The following is a 24,306-nucleotide window of genomic DNA, read 5'->3' on the forward strand; positions in this document are numbered from 1 at the left end:
ACAGCTATAAAAAGTTTTTAGCCATTTTTTCACCCTCATTTATGTCTATCTAAATTTAGAAAACATCTCCCTTACCAAGACAACAGCTTGAATTCTTAAATACAGATTTTCTGCAGTTTAATAGATCTGTGACTACTATAATGGATAGAGAAAAGAATTGCATAAAATTAAGAATATTTACACACAATACCTGCTGTGAATTTTAAGTACAAAACCTAATAAAATAAAAAAATCCTTCTTAACCCATCAACTGTTAATGGAAGTTAAAAAAACCAGCCTGTAAGTGTTCTTAAACATTGCTGTTTCTATTTAGCAAAAGTAAGACTAATCTACTTGCAAAACTTTTTGGTTCTTAATTTTTGTCAGTAAAGCAGGGGGCTTAAACAGTCCCAAAACACATTAAAATATATACTTCTTGGTTATTGTATTAGTTGAACTTTGCTAAAGGGTAGTATAATTTATTTCTTTGCTGAAAACACCTCAATTTCTTAAACACCTCCAGTCAGGTAATCCACTTTTCTAAATAGAAGCTTTATTAATTTGATCTCTGAGGTGGCTTGTGGAAAGTTATGGGGATTCTTTTGTTTTACCTATAAAAGTATTTTCTTAAGTCTAAACCCATTGTCAATTTTTTAGTTTGGTTCTTTGTCACAAGACTTTTTTCAATCCCAATATGTGATGCAGTTCCTCAAACTGAACAGGCCATATTGCGCACACTGCTTTTTCAGGTGCTGCTGATAAAAATGCAGGTGAATGTGGAAAGGCAAAAGGATTCTTCGCTTGGAAGATGTATGTTTGCCTCCACAGTTCATGCACAATTCTAACAGCCATGAAACGTGAACAGTAGCTTACTTTAAGGTTACACATTTCCTGCTTAGTTGAATGAGAAAAGTTGGAGGTCTCACCAGTCTGGTTATATCAGCTTGGGGAATACTTCTGTCAGCTGCTTCAGGAAATCACAGATTGGGTAACTGCCCTGTATGTCACGTTACAGGATAAATCTCTTATGAGGTATTTAGGCGTAATCTGTTTCCAGCAAGAATAGGATTTAAAATGCATTTATTTTTCTGAAAGGGTGGTGTAGCTATTGGTAATGTGAGTGCCATGCTATTTCTTACCTTAAGAAATTTCTTTTAAAAGTGTTTTGCATTGGTTTTTAGCCATCTTTAGCTATTTCAGTGAGATATAGGATAAGAAATACAAATTATATTATATGAATTAGAGCACACATTCCTCACGTTATGACAAGAGAAAAAGCTTCTAGCCTATAGGTTTCAGTTACTTACAAGTGCCTACAATGTGAGTCTGTATTCTCTACTTTTTAGACATAACCAAGTATTTTACATTTACCTTTTGATGAATTCGTTGCCCTATATCTCAGCAGGCACAAGCTCATCCAAAACTACGTTACAGGCCAGACATACCCTGTGTGTGTCAAAAGATTCTCTGGGGCTTCTTTCCCATCGCTGCAAATGTTATTTGAGGGAAGGAAAAAAGGAAGGTTAGGTGGGACAGCAGTTCTTCACTGGAAGCACAACCTTATGGACAGTGGCTGTTCAAAAGCTAGCAATTCCATTCCCTTTAGATCGCTTCTCTCTGAAGACAGGTCATTTGTGCTTTGCACATAAAAGTGGATCTGGTCTTCTGGTCCAGAGTTCTTCCTTCTAATGAATTCTTTTGGAGAAAGTAAATTAACAAAAATCCTGTGGTTTTTGTTTTTCATTGAGAAGTCTCAAAATAAATCAAGATCTGGTAGATCTGTTATTAAACGCAGAATCGCTGTGAAAGTCTTTAAAGCTAAATAACAGGTTATTGCTAAAATAAACCCCAAACTCATGTCAATATTTATACACACAGCTTTATTACATATTTTTAAACTGTGTATGCCTCGTTTAAGTAGCAAATTAAAAATTATTCTCTTTTATAAATACACATTTTTAGGTTGGAATTTAGCAGTTACTGTAAACAAACTATAAAGTCATTCACTGTGCAAAAAATTTTGTAGGTTATCAGTACAACCATATGAAATTTAGAAAATAACAGTAGAGCACTATCAAATAGGTTGAATACAAATATTCAGAAAAAGAAATATTTTTTGCGCAGGAGCTATATTAAGGGAACAAAATTTACTTTGTTTTTTCTTAATTCTGAAAGCAAATTAGGTTCATTCCTACTTTTATATATTTTGGCTTATGTAAGATAATTTTTCAGACATATTGAATAATGAAAAATATTAAAGCTCACTTAAAAAAGATTCTTTAGTTGGCCCTTTAAGATTCAACTACAAGCTTCTTTGTCATAATACTAATAAATCAAAACTTTTCTGAAAAATCTGATTGTAGAGCAGAATATTTAATGCAACTTTATTTCCATTTGACATCAGAAGAGATTTGAACTTTTTTTTAAAAAGTGATAACCATACACAGAGCATTTCTGATCTCCACCTGTTTTTAAAAACAGTGACAATGTATTCGATAAAAACAGGCTGTTTGTTTTTTTGTCTTTTTTTAAACAATAAATAACCTTCAAATATCTGTTCTATTCACAGTTCATGAGATGGTGGTCTAAAACCATTTGTAACTTCAGAATCAGGTGATAGTAACCACCATCATTTTAGTAAAAGAAAAACCACAACAATACCATGTTGTCATTTTGCCAGTATTCACACAAGTTATTGGGCTTTAACAAAAATACATGTATGTCATACTATACGCATTTAACTGTCCATAAAGGTTAAAGTTTGCGGTCAAGTTGTTATAGTTCAGCTAAAAAATTACCAATTGATAAAACACCGTGTATCAGCTTTGTGAAGAGTAGTCACAAATTCCATTGCAGAGGCACTGGCAGAAGCTGTACAGGAGACGTATGGTTAGACTGGAGGGAACAAAACTCATACAAACAACACCTAGGGTCACTTTCTGAATCACTAGTAAATAGATCCCAAGAGGGAGCGAACCAAAGTAAAGAAATCCAAGCAGCCATACCAGTGTGCTGGGTACATGCTTGCATAGCTTTGAAAAGAGATCTTGGTCCAGCCAACTCCGAGAACTTAGAGATACTGACTCAGTGCCACGATCAGCATAATAATCCGATGCAGTACTTTGACTGGGAACTCTTGGGGAGTCTGTTTGTACTTCCATAATTGTAATTACTAAGCAGTTTGATGATCCACGGGAAAAACTTGAGGAAACCAAGTTTTTTGGTGTTAAAACTACTTCTTTACAGTCAGAATTCCATGTTGTTTTGTCTTTTACTATGAGCTTGGACATAATGTTTGTGTCATTGGGGAGTCCTTCAACTTTGTCTTCATGCAACTCTGTTTCACGGCGGCAAAAGGGACAGCTAACACAGAGAGGCCCATCTCTTATATGAAGTATTTTAGTCAAACATCTAGCACAAATTCTGTGAAGGCAATCCAAGATTTTGGGTTTACGACTGTGAACAGTAAATTTCCGGTAACATATTTTACACTCCAGTTCATCATTGGGCAACTTTTCCTCTCCCTCGGTACAGGTGTAATTCATCTTTAAATTAGACACACTGTTAAAAAGAAGTAGGCAGATTATAACAAGTTGTTTCATGGATGCTGAGTTTCTATCTGATAATAATTTTGCCAATCATAAGATTTTAGTAAAAATAGGTAGAAACAACCTTTATACTGAAGATACCTAGCATCTCCCGCTGTAACCCCTCATTTTCATGCAACTTTACCAAACAGGCTGGCCTTAACTTTTTTCCTACAATTTTGCTACATATTGCATGTGCAGCACAAAATTGTTATTGGTGAAGAAAAGGCAATAAAGGTTTGTTCTTAACACTTTCTGAACATTGAGGAACTGTGTATTTCAGAAAAGCCTGTAACAATTGCATAGCTTACTCTCTGTAGTCCTGTAAAGCAGTTGCACATTTGAATGAAACAAGGCTGCTTCTCCACCAAGTTCCTATCAACATTAATCTGGACTTAGGGAAAGGTGCTTTGGGTCTAATAGCAGGAGACCATGAATTTAAAAGTCTCACTGTGCATGTGACACTTCTGTCCAGAGAGTATTCTACTTTGTTAGAATTTAATTTTTTCTATTTCATAGAATCATAGAATGGTTTGGGTTGGAAGGGACCTTAAAGATCATCTAGTTCCAGGCCCCCTGCTGTGGCAGGGACACCCTGCACTAGACCACTTTGCCCAAAGCCTCATCCAACCTGGCCTTAAACACTTCCAGGGATGGGGCCTCCACAACCTCTCTGGGCAACCTGTGCCAGTGCCTCACCACTGTAACAGGAAAGAATTTCTTGCTAACATCTCATCTAAATCGACCCTCCTTCAGCTTAAACCCATTACCCCTTGTCCTGTCACTACACTCCCTGATAAACAGTCCCTCACCATCTTTCCTGCAGGCCCCCTTCAGGTACTGGAAAGCCGCAATTAGATCTCCCCGGAGCTTTCTTTTCTCCAGGCTGAACAATCCCAACTCTCTCAGCCTGTCTTCATAGGAGAGGTGCTCCATCGCTCTGATCAGCTTCGTGGCCCTCCTCTGGACTCACTCCAACAGCCCCATGTCTCTCCTGTACTGTGGCCCCCAGAGCTGGAGGCAGTACTCCAGGTGGGGTCTCACAAGAGCGGAGTAGAGGGGCAGGATCACCTCCCTCGACCTGCTGGTCGCACTTCTTTTGATGCAGCCCAGGACACGGTTGGCTTTCTGGGCTTCAAGCGCACACTGCCGGCTCATGTTGAGCTTCTCATTAATCAATACCCCCAAGTCCTTCTCCTCGGGGCTGCTTTCAATCCCTTCCTTGCCCAGCCTATAGATGGGCTTGGGATTGTGCCAACCCGTGTGCGTTCAGGGTCCTTGAAAATTCAAGGAGCATTGCCATTTTTGTAATACAGCCACAGCAGAAACTGCTTCCATGGCTCTGTTAGTCCTAAAGATGGACCTTAACCACGTGCAATTTGCCCCTTACCTTCACATCAAGTGAAAGTGAATAAAACTCAAGGGAGAAATGTAAAGTGAAACTGTGTCTCTCACTTTTCACTGAGAAGTTTGAACACCTCGGAACACCCAAGAGACAGTTGGCTGTCTTGCTTTCATTATTCTAAGCTTATACCTGGCCCGCTAAAGTGTTTTCCATTTCATTATGTAGTTTCTTTTGGTTGGCTCTGTAAATCTATGTTCCTGTACATTTATGAAAGGCAGCATTTCTCCTCTTTTTATATCTACAGACATCAGCTGTGAAAGGCAACTTAAATAATTAACATCTGCTCTATGTACTTATTAATAAGATTGGAGTAGAAAGCATTAGAATTGGTTACTCTTTCCCCTGCCACTCTTTTGGCAGTATCTAGTAGTCATGGTCCTTGTGGCAGGAAGGGAAGACTGTACTTACTAATTTGCATCCTGTCCCTGGAGAAGCTACAGCCAAGGAAGCTACCTATAACACCTGTGTAATCAATATTGCATTTAGGAGTTGATATACTGTCAGCAATAATTGTAAGACTCTTCAGCACATGAGACTTTTTATGACCAAAGTGAAATGATACACTTAGATCTGCTTTTGCATCATCGTTATAGGTCCCTTCCAACTGAACTATTCTAGTCTATTGAATTAACCAGCAAATTACTATGTATAGAGCAGCTTTTATGTAAAAAAAAAAAAAAAAAAAATCTTATTTTGTTTCCCTCCCCCCCCCAATGATGTCAATATGAAAGGTTAGTATAGCAATTACTTTTTTGGTGGGTTGTTTTGTTGGCTTTTTTTTTTTGCATTCAACCTTTAGAAGACATACTTTTTAATGCCATATTCATTTTGTTATCACAATACATCCATGTAGCCATTTGATACTGCTTGGATTGAGGCTTGTTCTAAGCAATCATTCAATGCCTACCTAGAAAAGGAGCCACTTTCCTGGAATTTTTCCATAACCATTTTCTAGCCATGCCTTGACGCAGTCTTGGATACAACAGTAGACCTAATGAAGCATTGCTACTAACTTCAGTAGCGTCCAGGATGTCACTCGTTAACCTAAGGGGGGAACTTCAGACAGGGCAGAGAGAAGGGTTCTGTCTCTTGAGAAGATCCACAAATTTATTCTTTGCATTGTGACCATCATAAAATAGCAGATAATTTTGTTTAAACCTTTTAAATTTTATGTCTCTCTCATAGAGATTCTAATCATAATCAAAAAAAGGAAGACCTCTGAATCAGAACGTGAGAATAGCAGATTAATCCTTCTGCCCTGATTTTTATCATCTACAAAGTTGCCAAAGGAACAGGGGTTAAAGTCAGTCCCCCTTGTGCCTATTCATCCCACCCACTGTTATCAGTGTAAGTGCCTGTCTCCTCCTTCTCACATGCAAACTTTGAGCAAAACCAACCAACCAAAAAACCCCACAGGACTACTTCTTTCCAGGTTTTTAAATTATCAGGCAAGATAACATCTGATAGAACATGCACCTGTATTTTGTCCCAAATTACCAGTTGGGAAATGCAAGGATCCAGGTAGTACAGCATGAAGACTCCAACACCTATTTTCCCTTCATTCCAAGACACATTCAAGGTCTTTCAGACTTTGTGATGTTAGGTGAAGTATAACAAAGAATCCCTAAATGAGTCTAAGTTTATGTCATTATTTTGTATACTAGGTAGCTTATTCCCCAGAGTTAACAGTATTTGCACAGAAAACAGGAATTATAACGAAAATTGAAAGGAAATGCATTCATCTTACTGATAAGGAAACTTCATTAGAAATAAGTACTTTTTTCCCCCCAGGTTTTCTTTTCACACACCTGAGATGGTCTATATTCACAGGAGACAGACATGCCCAAATTTATTCTAGGTTTTGTCTGAAACTGAAACAGTTTCCTCATACTTCCCTACTCAGTCATAACTGTGAACTTACAGGTAGATATTTTGTTTATGCTGCCACTCATAGAAAAGTACTGCTACAAATCAGAGAAGAGATGATTATCCTTGAGATACATAGCCACAGTTACCAGGGATTCTGAAACACCTGTTGAGTGGAACCTATCTTTCCATCACTGCTACAAAATTATCTATTCCCACGCTCTCTGTAGTGAACATAGGAAACGAGGTCCTCTTGGGAGACTGGACAGAATGATAGCACAGTGCTGACCCTGTGTGATTACATGTGGCTTGTTCTGAGCATACGGGGTAGTACCATAAACTTCTCTACTAAAAGCTACTGCCTGCTGACCTTTTTAGTGTATTAATTTTAGAGGTATTTTCTAATATGCTTTTGTTAGCAACAGACACTGTTTCTATCACAGCAGATTAATTTTTCCTTGCTTCATCTAAATCACTGTGCTTGACCCTTGAGTGATGTCTGTGAGGATGACCAGCAGCTAGAAGTGACCTTTGGTCTCCACAGAAACATGCTTTCATCTCTGGCAAGTGGCTTTTGTCTCAGTCAATCCTATTTAAGCAGGGGATGGGAAATGGAGGAGTGCATTATTTCAGTGCTTTCTCCAACACAGTTTGCTCTTTCCTTCTCCATCACAGTCAGAACAGACCTCTGGTTTTCCAGGCATAATCCTGGCCTGTAACTGCAGTACAGAGTCATACAATAGCGACAAACATCACAAGTTAACAAAGGTCCAAAACTGCAAAAAGTTAAAAGTCTTAGAAGGGTTAAGAATTCCCCTATTTCCAGAATTGAGCAAAGGCATGAGCCCTGAAAAAAAGCTTATATACTTTTTCCCCCTGTATGCTATTCTTCAAGGATTATTATTTTAGTTTTTTAAGTTTTGTGTGTTGGTTCCTTAAACCTTCCAAAAAGAACCACCACTCGCAGGTAAAGATCCTAAAGGAATTTTTTTTAAGCACAGACAGCAGTTTTATGAGCTCAAAGATTTTTTTTTTTTTTAATAATAGTGCTAGGTTTATGCTAGACTATTTTTGAGAGTTTCCAAGCCAAATAATAAATTTAGATTGACAATTTCTGAGTAAGAACAAACGACCACACTAAAGCTCCTGTAAAGTACACTTGGTAGCCAAAATAGTTTGCAGAAAAACTAGAATCACCTTAACATTGTAGGTAGAAATTTCCAAATTACTAAGTAGATACCAAAGTGATGAGTTAGATCAAAGCCTCAAATTTGCCACAGCAACAAACTAAAAAGTTTTGCATAATTACGATTCCTAACAGGAATGGAATTAGGAGGTTTTCATGTTTGGTTGAGGTGTTTTGGTTTGGGGGGTTGGTTTGTTTGTTTTTTTAACAACCCTTCAGTTGTACAATAACAACTACAGAAATTTGATTCCATTGCTGCTATTGATGGGATAATCTCTAAAATAAGAGATCGTATATGACAGCTGATCACTAAATTTATGTATTTTTAATGTGGGTTTGTTGGGGGTTTTTTTCCTCCAAAATATTAACCTACCAGATCTGAGATCTACTTGTACCTCTTTGAGGTAGAAGAAACTGCATATATCAGAAAGTTTAGCAAGTTACTTTGCTATTAGAGCTTGCAGAGGAGGCAGCGGCTAGAAAAATCTCTGACAGGAGAGTAGTGGCATGTTACAAAGCAGTGGAATTAAAAGTAAGCATTTAGCATTAGCACATTTAAGTACCTTTTAAAACTTTAGGGTAAGTCTTTTGAACCTTTTAAGATAAACCCACCATGTAACAAGAGCAAATATTTTCTAAATGTTGCCTTGATGCTACAGCCCAATATTTGTCTTGTTCATCTGTCCTACTATTGTAGCAGTGCTCTGTTTCATAAAGTGGCTGTGTCGCTGAGAAAATGGAAATTCAGCATTGCCAAATCTTCCCTCAGCTCTCAAAAGCTTGCCTTTATCAGGAAGATTCCCAATTTCTTAAAAAGAAGTTTCTAGCCTTCCTGGTGTGGAGATCTTTAAAATTTGACAAGTTCAACCTTACAAGTTCAAAAACCAGGAGGAAGATTAAACAAGTAAACTCGAGGCTTTGTTCTAGATGGGAATAGAACACTTATGCAAGTTCTGTTCTAGATGGGAATAGAACACTTCATCATATCCCTCTTTAGGGTAGGAGAAGAGAATGAAAATAGAAATAGGCTAAAGAAATAGAATAAGAAAAGAATAGGTTAAAGAACAGAGTAAGGTAAGAATAAGGAAGTATTCTGTACAAAGTGATTTCTCTAGCGAGCTATTAATTTTTAAGATAATTCCAGCTTTAAATTTATTTCACAATATTGGATTAGTTGGCAAAGTGGTTTATGTTCATGGTGCTTATGAACAAAGTACGACTCAAGCAATAGAAATTTCAATTTCCTTTTCTTGTGTCAGTTGCATCTTATGTCTCTAAAATACAAAGTCAGTTCGGTTTGACAAAAAAAAATCTACTATTAGATAAAGCAGGTCATGTACACACACAACTCTCTCATACCTTTGGACACATAGTTTTAAAGTTTCTCTAGCATAAACAGCTTTTCCCTTTTTAGTTGATTTCCCAACTATTTACCCTTCATCTATGTGCCAGTATCAATCTGCGAATAAAGAAGCTTATTTACTGTGGCACGTAATATCACAACTACAGCCGAACATTCTCTTCATTTTATTGGCTTTTGAGTTTAAAAGTTTCTATATTTTGCCCACTCCTTTTCACAGAAACTTAATAGAGGTTTAAGAAACAGAAACAAACCCTTAATAGACCTGAAATCTAGTGTTTGTGAGGAATTTTTTTTTTCTATTAACACCATAATACTGTCTGACAAAAGACAAAACTTCTCAATATATAGGCTGTCACTTTTCATCTCTCACATCCAATTTTACTGGGAAGATTATAGGTATAAACATTGTCCTTTTCTACTAATAAAAAGGGACTTCCTCCCCCTCCCCCCCAATACAGGACTTTTTACACAGCCCTGAAGATAATTGGCTGTGATCTTAATTGATGTATTTTAGAAGGTTTTAGTTGCCATGGGAGACCATTGGCAATGTTCCATAGCACCCAGTAAAATTACGTCAGGGTTCCCATTACAGGGCTATTCTGTCAGGATCAGAATTATAACACTTTTTGTAGCAACAGTGAGGCAGTTTTCTTCAGATGGCACTTTGATCTCTTTTGAAAAGGACGATACTAATTTTTACTGATAAAGAATAGGAGAAAAACTATACATGATTGACAGAAAATAGCTTTGTTGCCTCAACAAGGATCTTTGTACCAGATCATTACATGTATCGCATGGCCAGTGGCCTGCATTTGTAGAAATAATGTTTTGTTGGCTCTACCCAGAATTCTCCAACTTCCAGTTTGTAATTCAGTACAGGAGGTGTAAAAGAGTTATGGTGCCGAGGAGTATAACTTCCTGAAACTACTTTAGAAGGGTGTAAGTTATGTCCTCTTCAGTACCAGCTGCTGCATCCATGAGCATTCCTCATCTTGGGTGCTTACTATATACCTGTGACGCCATGACCTTGGGCAGATGACCCTTTGCAGCTGCAGAGGAAAACATTACCCCTTCCAGCTGTGTGTTATCACCTCTTCCTGAAAATTACCATCTCCACCAGTCTGTTTACCGCTACCTGTTTCACATCAGAGAAAATTAAAAGGAGGTTGTCTTCAACAATTCAAAGGTAGTAGCCTGCTGTGAAGGATCTGAAAGTGCCAGCAGCTCACATGTGTCAGCATGCCCAGAACTGCCCCAGCCTGGCTCCCACAGGGGAGTATGGAGCAGTCTAGGCACTCTTCACCAATCCTGCTCAAGTTCTGCTGAGATCGCTTATGCACGTTAAATAGACTTAATCGGTCACAGGAGCAAGATCAGAACTATGTATCCCTCGTATCTACTTTCATGCCCTAATCAGTAGGTCAGAAAATGGTGCTCTTTTGCCCTTTGTGCACCATTGATTTTGCAACCATTCTGCATGTGACACAGCTTCAGTTGGCAAATGAAGAGCAGGCATGCCAAGCCAACAGAGGCAGCTGTGGGATACGTAGGAGCCACAGGCTTTGAACCCTCTCAGGCAGAGTGCAGCTTACAACACACCTCCCAGTAGCTGGATGATCAGCGACCACTAGGTAAAAAAAATGGATTTCACCGATACTATCAGCTGCTTTCTTTATCAGCCTTGTGCGTGTTAAAAGAGAGAGGAGGTTCTCTTTAGTTCTCTGCACTATAGAAACCTGCCCTAAAGAGAGCACTTCAGGTTCCAGGTCCAGAGCTAGAGGAGGCATTTGCTGACAGAGGTAAAAGTTCAGCTGTTTTCCTCTGCTCTGCACTTCCTCTAGATTAGCTCTAAGCAACCCTCTGCTCAGAAGGAACATGTACGTGTACCAGTATCCTCCCCTAGCATTACAATTATTTACATACTATTTATTTATATACTATTATTTATCACTATCCTATTATCCTCAGAAAACAAAACTCCAAAATGACACATTTGACAAGAGCTAAAAGGAAACAGTTTTTGTAAAGGATTATATAGCTTGCAGCACATACCTAAAAATGCCTTTTTTCTTCCTCCAAAAAGCATATTCAAACTTCCTGCTCCAATTCAGATAAAGATAAAACCTTTGTGATTAACACCTTAGATAAAACTGTGTATTAGCAAGACCTGAATAGCAGTATTTTCAAAGCTTCACTGAATAGTTTGCAGTTTTATTAAAGGAGGTACTTCCATCCCAAAACTCTGTCCTATAGCCTATATCAAACATCACATTCTGCAGATAAAATAACAGTTTCAGCATTCTGTTTGTAATCACAACAAAAAAGCTAATATTTGATATTACCTGTTGTTTATGTCGAGAGCAGCAGCACGTAGAAATGTGTAACAATACACAAGCCATATTTTTCAATTCCTTGGGTGCTGATGTAATTTAATGGGGAAGTTATTTCAGAAAGCAGAATCACTATACAATAAAAGATTTCTTATTTTTGAGGTTAGACCAATACAATTGCTTGTGATTATTGCCAATAAGCAAAAAAATCACTTGTGCTTTACTGAATTAACTATAACGTGAGGCAGCAAGGTATTTTAAAACATGAAGCCATTCTTTTCTTCCTCTTAGTACTAAGATTAAACAACTAACAGAGCACACACACTTTTTCATGGTATGCATTGATAATTATGACTTGCACAAGTGGTAAGCAACATGTGCTATAAAGCGTAGCTTTGCATCTTGGAAAACCGATTTTTTGCAGCTAATTCTTTTCTCACAAACATACAGGTATGGTATTCACTGTGCACACTGGTTTGACATGCAGAACAAAATACAAGTGTAATGCCTTCAAATTAACAAATAGATAAAAACCCAACAATGCAACCTACCTGAGATATATAAGCAAAGCAGCAGTGATGTAAAGATTAAACTGTAAATTAGTATCTCTAGCTATTTCTTTTGTTGGCAGAGAGTTGACCTTATTTCTCCTATAATCACATTTTTCCTGTTGTCTTTAACCCTGACAGGTATATAAAAAGAAAGCAGCTGGGAAGCTCGGAGATCTCAGTCTCAAGATGACTGAGCAGGAGAAAGAATTTGCCGGGAAGGCTGCTCAGTACCAGCAAGAAATGAAGCACCTCCAGCATCTGCTGCAAGACAAACAGGAAACCCTTGATGAAGTGCTGCAGCAGAAAAGGTAAGGCAGTCACAGGCAGAAACAATCCAGGGAGATCTGACGGGTAGAAGGGGTGGGGGAGGCAGCTGCACACAGCCGCAAGCTCCTGCTTTTCATCAGAGCCCCACATGGTATGTTCCAGGCATCTTTTCTCACTCCTGTTTTAGCTCTACTGAAAATGCTGAAATGCTGCTCTTAATTCCCAGCTCCAGGAAAGACCTTTTGAAGGAGGGATTTATTCTGGATGACTAATACTGTTCTTAATTAAGACTTATTCTTAAGAAGAATATCAATCTGAGCCTAGTATTTGATGATTTTGGGGAGAGTGTCTATAAATTGTCAAGATATATGTCAATTATTTAATAGCATTTTCTACTAAAGGCTGAATACTTTCCCCTCCACAACCCTCGAGTTTTCAGACTAGTAGCAAATTAAAAGAATCTAATGAGTATGCATACGATGGGTTTCCTTTTGAATCTACCTTACTGTTCTGTTAATAAGTGACATAGATTGGTTACATGCAGAATAAAAAGATGAAAAGATAATTTAACAGATTTATACAAGATTATATTAAAAGGATATTTCAACACTGACAGTCAAAGTTCTTTAAAGGTATTTTTCCCTTCTGGTAACGGAAAGCTTCATAGCACAGTCACCTTATCAGCATACAGGAAAAACTTTTTACAAGTAAAGAGAGGTAATTAAGCAGTCATTTTGCAAGTCATCTCTGCCATTGTGAAATAATAGATTTAAAGACAACAGGGCTTGGTATCATCAACATTATATCAGCAGTTCTTCTCAATTACTTTGTACAGTGCATTAAACAGGTGTGAGCAGCTGGGAATTGTACAGTGAACATCCCACTAATCTAAAATTGGCATGAGAAACAGTATTTTGAGTATTCTGCATTCTGGAAATAGTTATTTAGGATTTTTAACTAATTAGATGCCTTTCATACTTCTGGGCTCACATTACCATTTTTTTATAGTAGAGAACAGCTAGTTAAATAAAGAGGATTTTTTCCCAATGTAGGATAGAGCATAGTTCAAAGTCCTATAATGTGGATCATTCAAAATTGACTTTTCTAGCCCCAAAGTAGGTAAATGAGATGATGTAACACAGCTGTGTCAAATAATTAATTACACTTTCCGTACAGAAGTTATGCTAAATGATTTTTTTCCTCTTCAGTCTGAATTGACTCATTTTTCCTTCAGTAAGCACCTAAAATTAATATTTGCAACTAACTGTTAGGAAGCAAGATCTGCACCTGGAACTACCACATAGTTGTCCATTTAACAATATGATGATTAAGAAAAATGGTTTACGGAAACAAGCACAAGATGAACCTCACAAATGTCTCCAACATTAATGAACAGTGTAATTGGTAACTGCCTGGTAGTTAAGCCTTAAGAGTGTTTATTAGAGTATAATATAATGAACACAACTCTGAAAGTAAAAAAAATAATTGTTCATCTTTCAAGTTGTATTTTGGTTCATCCTATCATCTGCTATTTTCCTTTGATAACTAGATTAAAAAAAAATCTAGGTTAAAAAATGAAGTGTCACTAAGAAGTCAGCTGAATTCTATACCTGTGTAAGAAAGAATATATTTTTATTCTTATAAAACAAAATCAATAAAACCAACATCAGGGCTGATACTGTTCATATAAACTAGTTTCCTCGTGTTCCTTTATTCTTCTCAAGCATTATGGTAATATAGTTTCCCAAGGTAATCCAAATATGTATGCACCCTGTTACACATATCCTGCCAGAAATTTAACATATATTTTGGTCAGCTTTGTGTATTTCTGGTTTTATAAGGCTTATTGTTTTCTTTCGCCCTTCCTTCCACACAGTCACAGGAGTAAGGAAGGGGAAGTTATTTTTAGTTTAGATGTTGCTAGTCATCTGTAGCTTGGCAACCAAAGTCACTGGTGCCAGGGCAGCACCAAATATTTACATTTACTTCCACTAGCTCTGTTGATGGAGTAAATCTATAGTCCAGAAAACTGTCTGTAGCTGATAATGTTTCAATTGAAAATACCTGTATAAACATTAAGGTAAGCACATACAATAAATACGTTGTATATTAGATTAATATAGTGGATATTGTTGAAGTAATCAAAATCAAAGTACCATGCCACATTTTAATCAGGAAAGCAAGTTTAATTTAAAATGTAGCTGAAGGTATGCTGACTATTTGGATAGCTGATTTTGTATTTTGTTCAAGTTACAGTTTATCTTCAGAAAGTCCGTAAACCAGATGAAGTTATTTTAAAGGCACTGACCAGTCAGTCTAATCAAAAGCACTGTAAATAGGTGAAGGCAGCAAATCTTTTCATATAATTGCTTTTGCTCTTGCATTTAGTTTTATAATAGTGGAGTTGGGAAATCATACCAAGTCTGACTTAGCTACTGCTGTGAAATTCTTTATCATAAAAGTTTACCATTGCTATTGTAAAACAAGGGAAGATACCACCACTTCAGGTCTGGAAACAGCGAGACAATGCATCAAAGATAAAACAGCCCGACCTTACAAATCTGCACAGGACTACAGCAAACCTGACCGATAGCATGTCCGGACCCTCTTCCCATGGCACATTGCACAGCACCAATGTGCCCAGAGGTAGAGTTACTGCAGATTGCAGCACGTTCAAATGTAATGAGTATTGCAGTTCTGCAAATGTCCAGACAAACATGTGCTTCCTCACTTCTGTTTCTTCTCTCACTGTTTTGTTTCTAACAAGTCTACATCCAAACTAATGTGGGCTTTGTAAAATATAACAAAGGTGACTTCTCTTTGAAATTTTCTTCCCTCCTGCACCATCTTTCACCTGATGACAGAAATCAGGGGTTGCTCTACTTAGCCATTGCATCCAAGGAAACAGAATTTTTCCACTTGGTTTTCAAAACGAAATGCCAATAGATATGTGTTGTTTTGATAAATAAAAGCTTTTAAAGCATCTAGAGATATGCAATTTTTACCTTCCTAGAAGTTGCTCTGTAGAGCCTTCTCAGTAATTACAACCTTTGTTGAAGAATACTGGAAATTTACAGCAACCTTTCACCTAAAGCAACTGATGAGAAATCATTTCTGTTCAGGCAGCTGATAATCATAATGACATTTTTATTGTTTATACAGAGTAATCTTGTGAGTCATCATTATCACATACCTTTCCTTAAATGAAACATATTGCATGTTTCACATATAAACAAAGTTGTTAACATGGTTCTAGGGTAGAAAACCAGGTTTGTAAATGCCTTAAGTCTCATGCCACAGGACAATTACATTGTGACATAAAAAACTCATAAAGTTATTTCGTAAGTCTTCTGCAGAGGAACAGTACTTCAAGATAGTTGCAGCTGCTGTACTTTGGATGTTACCTGCAGGTTTGAAAGCCTTAGTAAGGAAACTGCCTGAGCCCATCCTCAGAAGAAGGTCAGCACTAAAAAAGCTTTGCAGCCATGCACAGGCAAGGGAGAGGAGCTCTTACCTGTAAGGTTACACGTAAAATTGTAACCATGATAAAAATTATTTAAATAGTCCTTATCACAAAGATCAACAAACTATTACAGGATACATAGAAATTAATTCTTGAGCCAGCAGCCCAAATATGATTTTCAGAGATTAAGGCTGAATGAATTTAGTTCAGTGGGGGCAGAGTCTCTTTTCAGATGTCCTTCTGTTAAGCTTTTCATCCTCAAACATCAGTACAACATTAGCATTTTGCGTATTCTCAGTGAGATATAAAACTTTATGTTTTGGCTAGATTAGGGGTTGAATAGAATTTTTATTTTTACTTATTTAACTACATCTGTGAGAAATTTAACACTTTTTGCCTAAAGACATCTGGAAACAGGACACATTTACTACTGAGTCCATATCTAGTTTGAAATGCCAAGTGACAAAGACTCGTGGTTGAAGAGGTGAGCCGGCTGCTGTGGGTATCGTGGGATAACGAGGGTTACCTATCAGGCTGCGATCTGTACAGGGAAACGTCAGAGTAGTCACGGTCAAGGACAGTAATGTTTTGCAGAGCTCCAGGGAATTTCTGGTGAGACCCAGAAAAATGTTAGAGAAGGGTAGTGAGGGCCATTGCCCAGTGAAGTAGGAGCAAGGAAAATTTGACGTTGAGAAAAAGGTACAGACCATCGGCAGCTGTGGTAACCAAGCTGCTGTGTAATCCAAGCTCCTGAAAGGGCAGGGAGGTTGTGACTTGCAAGAATAAAGAAACCCCCTCCTCAACCCAGTCTGCTGAATGTATTTTTAGATTTTGATTGGGTCAGAATTTTAAAGCAAAAAAACTACAGAGACAAAAAAAAAATCATTGTCTAACTACAGTTGTAACTGCTACTCCCTGGATGCTCACCCAAAACTAGCTGAACTACAGAAGCAGCATGTTCTGCTGCACTGAAAAAACTTACCTGTGACTGTAGCACACTGGGTACAGAGCCAGCCATCTGCAGGGTACTTCCTTGACAACAAGCAGCTTTGACTGCTCATTCCAAAGCAAAGACAGCAAGCACTTTCAGATTCTGCATCTCGGCTCTGTTTAAAAATTAATCCTCCAAGAAGAGTTCAGATACACCACTACCTCTAAAGGCATCTGTTCCCTTGCTACTGAAGTACTTTTAACCTTTAATTTTAATTTTTAGAAGTGGATACTTCTAAAACTAATCTCTTTGAACTATTTTTTCTAAAATTGATGCAGTTGCCATTGAACTGAACGTATGGACTGAAAATGAGCATCCCATTTGTCAATTGTGCTGACAGCATTAAACAATTCAGAACTCAGTGATCGTTAGCTTCATCTTCTTACTTCAAATTTTCTCTGTCTCAAGCTCATACAAGCATTACAAATGAAACAATCTTTAAAAAAGTCTTAGTTTTAGAAATTAGCAGATGAACTAAAGCCTGGAGAATGTTCTGCACTACAATAAGAGTAAACGAGATTAAGCTCTTGTGTATTAGCAGTAGAACTTGAGTGCTGTGCGCACTGCAGGAGGACTCCAGTTGGAGAGAAGTGGCAACAGAGAACAGGAGCTTCTCCCTTTCAAGATATAAAAGCTCATTTAAAAAAACAAAACAAGATGCTGAAGATGTTCCGAGATGACAATACAAAGGGCTAGAGTCAGCCCATGTGTGAAACTCAGCAGGGCTTGTTGGGGGAGTTCAGTCATGTGATGTTACTCTGTCTCTCACATCCCCCAAATGTAAGCTGAGGATAACAGTAATTACATTTGTAAAGCCATTTGAAGCATATACTGAGTAACTGGTAGTGTCAGACAATCTTACTGCTGGCCTAAGGAGAAATATACTTTGTGAGAACAAAGTCATCTACAGTTTTGGTGTTTCAAAAATGAGAGGTTGCTTCTCAGTAGCTTTTTAGAGACTTGGCAGAAATGAAAAGGTCCAACTCATTAAACATGGCTTCTCCTGTTCTCGGGCAGAGTCTTGGGCTACTTGTAGCAACTGCACTGTTTTACCTGCCTTCTTTTGCTTTAATTCCATTCTTAATGGTTAATGATTCTCTCCATCACCAAAGTTCATTCCAAACAATATGAGGATAACCTCAGGGCCTTCTCAGAAAGGTTTTTTTTCATCTTCCATCTCCATATCCAGCCATATGGTGAAACACAATATGAGCTAATGCTATGGCTGGGCTGCTTTTTACCACTTCATTCTCAGTATCACAAAGGGCTCCATAAGACGTACTGATTACTTATTTTCTGGTATACACCTTTTGCCAGAAACATAGCCTGACAGCACTTAATTGCAACGCATTTATATTTTGCATTGATTTGTTTCTCATTTTTAGAGCCTGGTCTTCAGGAGAATTTGTATAAAAGGCAAGGTCTAGTGAGTGCCTCTGGTAGCGGCTTGGAGTGACTGTGGTAGAGAAGGCTGTAGCATTAAGATTTTTGTGCTCATTTTCCATGCAACAGCTTTGTTTTTCACTTGAAGTGATCTTCATTTCCCCATTTTTTTCTATTTTTGACACCTGCTAGAAGCGAGTCAGAGGAGACCCAAGAGCTTGAGCTTGACCAAATATAACTTATAAAAAGGCCATGCCTGGAATACACTGCATTATTAAATCATGTTAGCTGCCATGTTTGAAAAATAACCTTTTTCTTGAGAAAAACATTAAATAATGCATTCATTTGTGCTTGGGCAGTCAGAGAAATGGGGCCATAAGGTTATAATGCCTTAAGGCCTGTCCTTCATTATCTTTGCCTCCTCTCAAAAAAAAAAAAAAAAAAAAAAAAAAAAGGTTGCACCACTTCATTTGACCTCCGCAGCGAGGCTTTAGCTAACACAAGGTCTGATGCTCTGATCAGACATTTCAGGCTCCGCACAGAGGGCCGCTGAATTCTTGGCACCTGGCAGGAGGGACATACCTGTCACAAGATGCAGAAGGCTCACAACAGGTCCTGATTCAGTGCACGGTGGCAATCACCATATTTGGATCTCACATGCACCGCTCTTTCATGTGGACTTAATCCAACATATTACGTGGATCCAAATCTTTTTTTCTGATCTTACCCTCTCTAGCATTACATTTAGTGGACTTAAACAAACAAACAACTAGGAACAGAATTCAATCAGATAATTTCAAGCACCTGAGTACATGCAGTTTATAATTTGCTTATCTACATACTGTAATTACCTACTGCTGAAAAGTGATTTTAAAAATTAGGATTTCTCTTCATTTTTTTTTCTAGGAAAGTGGAAGGGGAACTTGAAATCATTTGGGAATCCACATCCAAAGAAAACAGGAGAATGAGAGAACTCTTACATAAATCCCTGGGGAAGAACAACATGGGGAGCACCCTCGCAGTTCATGAGCCACAATTGGATGAAATCTCTCAGAAGGACCTAGTTTACGGACATGATTTTAGCTATTGTGATGTGAAACCTCCATCCCTGACTAAAAATGAAATTCAACAAGGATCTCAGTGATAAAAGTAAAGATGTGTTATGCATCTCATCCAAGGAGGAGACCTCAGTGCCTGAATTTAATTTTTCAACAACACAAGATGTAATAGAACATTTACCCTCTTCAAAATTACTGTATATTTTAGTGTCAAAATGACAACTGTATTCTCCAGCTGTACCATCAACAGTGCAAGTCTAACTTAAAATATAACTTAGGTTTTTGAAAAAAAGGCTATTCCTTAAGGCAAAGTGTGGTACAGCTCTAAGTTGACACAAAAATCAACTATTCAGTTAACAAGATAAACAACTGCTAAGCTTGGTGTTCCAGCACCTTGCCACAAAACAAGCATACAGTAAGATAGCCTCCAATATGGTAGATATCATGTCTCTATTTTATATGTTTTAATTAAAAGGACAAATATCAATAAATTCTCCCCAAATCACCAAATATAGACGGAGTATGATCAAAGTTGAAAAAAACCATGTACTGTCTGTTCTCATTGCTGGTGATGAAGCATTGTGACATCCTGAGATGTCCTTGTGCCAGATTGTCTGTCAAAAATCTTGTCACCTCAAGGACAGGAAGAATTTGACTGTGAAGCAGACAGGGCAGAAACATTCTGATGATGACAGGTGGTGCCTGAATGCGCAACTGTCCACTAAGTAGATTTACAGGGGCCCAGGCATCAGCAAGTTCCTACCATAGTTTTGCTAAGGGGACGAGATGCCAGCAGAGGTTGCAGCCCTCTTCTAGACTGTTATCTTCATCCCACTTCAGATTCAGCAGCTTCAGAAGCCTCCTTTTTTTCCCCCCAGAAGCATTCTCTGTAGCAGTGCCAGCCGTTAGGTTATTACAACACCTATTTGTCTTAGCTTTCATAATTACTGATTTTTCACAATATTGCACATCAACGCTGTAGTAGTATTTATGGGTATGAAGTGACTTTATTTTAGATTTACATAGAACTTGTTGGATCAGCTTTTTGCTTTTGCTTCACTTCTATAACAAAACCTAAATGGTCCCAGAAAACTGTAACAATACAAAAGCTCTGTAGATACAGCAGTTGTATAACATTAGAAATAATGAAGAATCTCATTGGCTTTGATCAAAGTTAACAAAGAGAGTAGAAAAAGTCAAATACCCAAAATAATACATACTGTTCACGTCTAGAAAGTTTCCTGGTTTCCTGAGGCATTTTCCTTCAGGGTAAGGCCACATTTCACCGGGACAGGGTTATTTAGGAGAGCACCTCCTATCACACAACTGTTTCAGTGGGGTGTGTGTGTGCTGTTTTTAAAACCAGCTTCTGCAATACAGTGGAACGTTGAAGACTCTACAGACTCTCAAAGCACTCGCAGAATCGTAGTGCAGTTGGGTATCACCCTGCTGAGAGACAAAACACCAAGGCAGCCAAGCCATAAATATATATGCAAGTCCTAGAATCAGTGGGATTTTAATACGTACTTTAGTTACTTTTCATTGGCTGACAATAAAACAAGTGCACCAACCCCACCAGCTCACCAGGATAGAACTCCAGTGTGCCACCTGAGGACTCTTGACAACAAACCCAGCACTTGCAGCTTACGGTCTCCTCCGAGAGACTTAACAACAGGTGCATCTTCCAACTCTTTTGTTCACCTGGCTTTTTCAACTTGATTGTTTTAGGACTCAGTGACTCACAACCACCACCAAAACACCAGAAACAATCTTTAAGCACAGTCTTAAATAACTTAGTAAGTGAAGTTGGCAGTGGTTTTTTTGCTGGGTTTTTGAGGGGAGGGTGAGGAGTGGTCTGTGGCTAAACCAGTCATGAGACTCATCTTCCTTGAATTGGAAATAACTAATTTGAAATGGAAGGTCTGAAATACCTGTTCAGAGAAGTCTTACAGAGACTATATAGTCATACACCCTCCCCTAATTTCCATACAAGCTCCAATCTGCATGTACGCTTACAATGCTGAGAGAAAAATCAAGCAAACGTGGCTATACCCACATTGCTTTTCATCTTTTTGAAAGCAGGTTTTGAAAACAAAGTATCTTATGTCATATTTTTCAAGATAAGCATCTCTGAGTATGCAGATACCACCTTGGAACTGCCTATGTGATTTACATATTCTTCTCATCTGTTTTTAATTGGCCTTTTGAATACATTTCAAGATTTTGTAAAAATGAACAACTTCACAGGGAGGAAACGATCATATTGGTAATTTCTTAGAAATAGAAGTGAGATTTTCAAAGACTCTCTCAATATTGGCTTAACTGTTCTTCCACTGAAGTCAACTAGGAATGTCTTAGAATGACACTTGCGCCACACCTGCTTCCCGGTCTCACAGCTCTCGTACAGTAGGTTTCAATATATGGTTCAAAGGACAGCACCTTGACAGTGACGTGCTACCTTCAGAAGTGCTACCCTTGCTTTTTCATTTGCATATCATTAAAACATATTAACCTTTAAATAAGCTAACATTTAATCAAATCCGTAGGAGATTATCCATACTCAGTTTCTATCGCATTTGCAAGATAACTGAGAAAACATGTCCCATGGATGAAAAAGTCCTTTGGTGGCTCAGGAACGCTTTTTTGGATTATCAAAAAAATCTGATTTAAAGGTATTTTAAATACATATCTACATATCAGCCATTTGGCATTCTTGGACAGTGAAATCCTGGAATTGTTTCAGATTAACAAAAGCAAATGCATTTGCAAGAGTGTCAAGTATTGTTCAAATAGAATTAATGATGAGACAGGTGCTTCTCCAGTTCTGTCTGACAGTCAGGAAAGAAACCAATTTTCTCTTTGTACTTCATGAACAGCTAAAAGAATTGGTTTTCCCTTACAGATATTTTTCATCTTGCATTTAAACACTTGGTTTTAGTATGTTTTATGTACAAAAAGTACATGAAAATGTTTATTGCAGACCACTCATTTTAGGATTAGAAAAAACATAAAGACAGGCATTACAGACATATTCTTTTAAATGAATTCCAAATATTTTTTAATAAAACACAACATTTAAACACTAAAGTAAAAAAACCCAGGAAAATCCCACTGAAGTTACTAAGTTGATAATGTTAAGAGCTAAGATTGCCTAAATACCACTACTTAAAATAATCAAACAAAAATCCAATGTCTTAAAAGCTAGCTAAAAGAAATAAAGAGCTTAAGCAGCAGTTAAAAGCAAAATAATTTTCTTTGAGCACTGGAAAAAAAAAAAAAAAACAAAAACAAAAACCAGAAAACCAGAATGAACTGCTAGAAACCAACTCAATTAGAGGCATTTTGTATATTTTGGCAGTTACTGACTCTTTCCAGCTTCAGAATGTTGAAAATTGAGGTAAGTGTAGGAGGTGCAATTAAGGAGCATTTAACTGCATTATTTGATAACCAGACTCCACAAGGACTCGCTATGGGGAGTTAATCAGTATGCTTATCTTTAAGAATTACATGCATTTTTAATTCATAACATATATCCCCCCCGAACATATGCACACGATATTGAAGTCAGCTGCCACCCAAGGAGGATGCTACTGCTGACGCCAGCACCAAGCACGGGTAAGAAGCATTGAACACTTCTACAACTTACTGTAACAGATAAAATTACGTGCAATTACATGCTAGTGGGAAAAAACCAAAACCAACCCCATTGCTCCCACTGGCTCCTCAGGCTTTCCAAGCCCAGTACCCTCTGCCCAGCCCATGGATGAGGCAGTTCAGGAGCTTCGCTAAGGCATTAGCTGCGGGCAACTGAAGCTGCACCTCAGCTGGCTTATACCCACGGCTCCCTGATGGGAGTTTTGGGCACGCTTGGGAACTGCGACAGCTGCCCAGAAAGCCCCTCATCCCTATAGCTACCAGAACTCTCTGCAGTTAATACGCATCTGCCTGTCCAGTAAAACTGCTGCTTTCTGCTGCTGGGAAAAGAGGTCCTTCAGCCTTCCTCGGGTTAACAGGCCTATACACACAGTTGTATGTTACACTGTATTACAACTTGTATTAGGCAAACAAACCCATCATGAACCACAGAAAGATGTGGTGTAACCACCACACTTAACAACATAGCCAGACAGATGGGCTGAACTTAACTGTTCAATAGAGAGACCTTTTATTTCACAGACTGAAAATACTTGGAATATACTTTTTTCTATGTACTGTCATAGAACACGAGTGTTTATCCAGCGGAAGGAACTCTGATTCAAGTCAGGTAACTAAAACAAGTTACAGGCTACTTTGGTTCTATCTGAACTAAAAAAAAAAAATGAGTTTTAAATGGGTTAAAGTTAGAATTAGGTTAGAATGTGGAAAAATTGAAAACTTGTTTTTGTTTATTAATACCAAATACAAGCTGTCACACAACTATAAGATCCATCTTTTTGGAATGAACAGACAACATTCTCCTCTGGTATTAATTTCTCATTACGCATTAATTTCATAAAGCTGCACTGCCAATGAAACAACATTTTAACACAGTAACAACATAGTCAGTGAATTATAGACTAGACTTTCCCGAACAGGCATCTTACATACTTTAAATTATGCTCTAGTCAAGTAAGAGGCTGACACAGTGTTTCTGAAACTCATTTGATGTTATCCAAGAAGCAGGAAAAACGGACGGATTAAGTGAAGGGTATCAGACAGACAAGGCTAAAGAAATAGATGCACCTCATCATAGCGTGAAATAGTAGTTAAGGGAAGGAGCGATGGGCAGTTCTCAGGAACAGCACCAAGGACTTAATGAGAACTGACTAGGCTAGGCAGCGTTACACTGCTTTACTTCAGCTGTCATATACAGCTTCCTTTCCTTCTCCTTTTACAGC

At 37.9% G+C, this 24,306-nt stretch overlaps 2 protein-coding genes across 4 annotated transcripts in view; one reads left to right on the forward strand and one right to left on the reverse strand.

Annotated features, from left to right (window-relative positions):
• Positions 1 to 19,936, forward strand: part of CEP89 (centrosomal protein 89) — a 43,348-nt gene extending 23,412 nt beyond the window's left edge. For both annotated transcript variants that reach the window (XM_075765426.1, XM_075765427.1), the window contains exons 18-19: positions 12,406 to 12,575; positions 19,278 to 19,936. In XM_075765426.1, the coding sequence (XP_075621541.1) occupies positions 12,406 to 12,575; positions 19,278 to 19,515 (408 nt within the window). In that variant the 3' untranslated portion in view covers positions 19,516 to 19,936. The remainder of the gene's footprint in view (positions 1 to 12,405; positions 12,576 to 19,277) is intronic.
• LOC104630050 (E3 ubiquitin-protein ligase RNF182) overlaps positions 1,893 to 24,306 on the reverse strand; it is a 29,536-nt gene continuing 7,122 nt past the window's right edge. Inside the window, exons 2-3 of one of the 2 annotated variants that reach the window (XM_075765429.1) lie at positions 20,650 to 20,875; positions 1,893 to 3,540 (exon numbers count right to left, since the gene is read on the reverse strand). In XM_075765429.1, the coding sequence (XP_075621544.1) occupies positions 2,799 to 3,540; positions 20,650 to 20,687 (780 nt within the window). In that variant the 5' untranslated portion in view covers positions 20,688 to 20,875 and the 3' untranslated portion in view covers positions 1,893 to 2,798. Of the gene's footprint in view, positions 3,541 to 12,267; positions 12,378 to 20,649; positions 20,876 to 24,306 lie in introns of those variants that run through there. The other variant, XM_075765430.1, reaches the window with a different exon arrangement.

Source organism: Balearica regulorum, chromosome 13 (assembly GCF_011004875.1).
Source record: "Balearica regulorum gibbericeps isolate bBalReg1 chromosome 13, bBalReg1.pri, whole genome shotgun sequence".
NCBI classification, from domain to species: Eukaryota; Metazoa; Chordata; class Aves; order Gruiformes; family Gruidae; genus Balearica; species Balearica regulorum.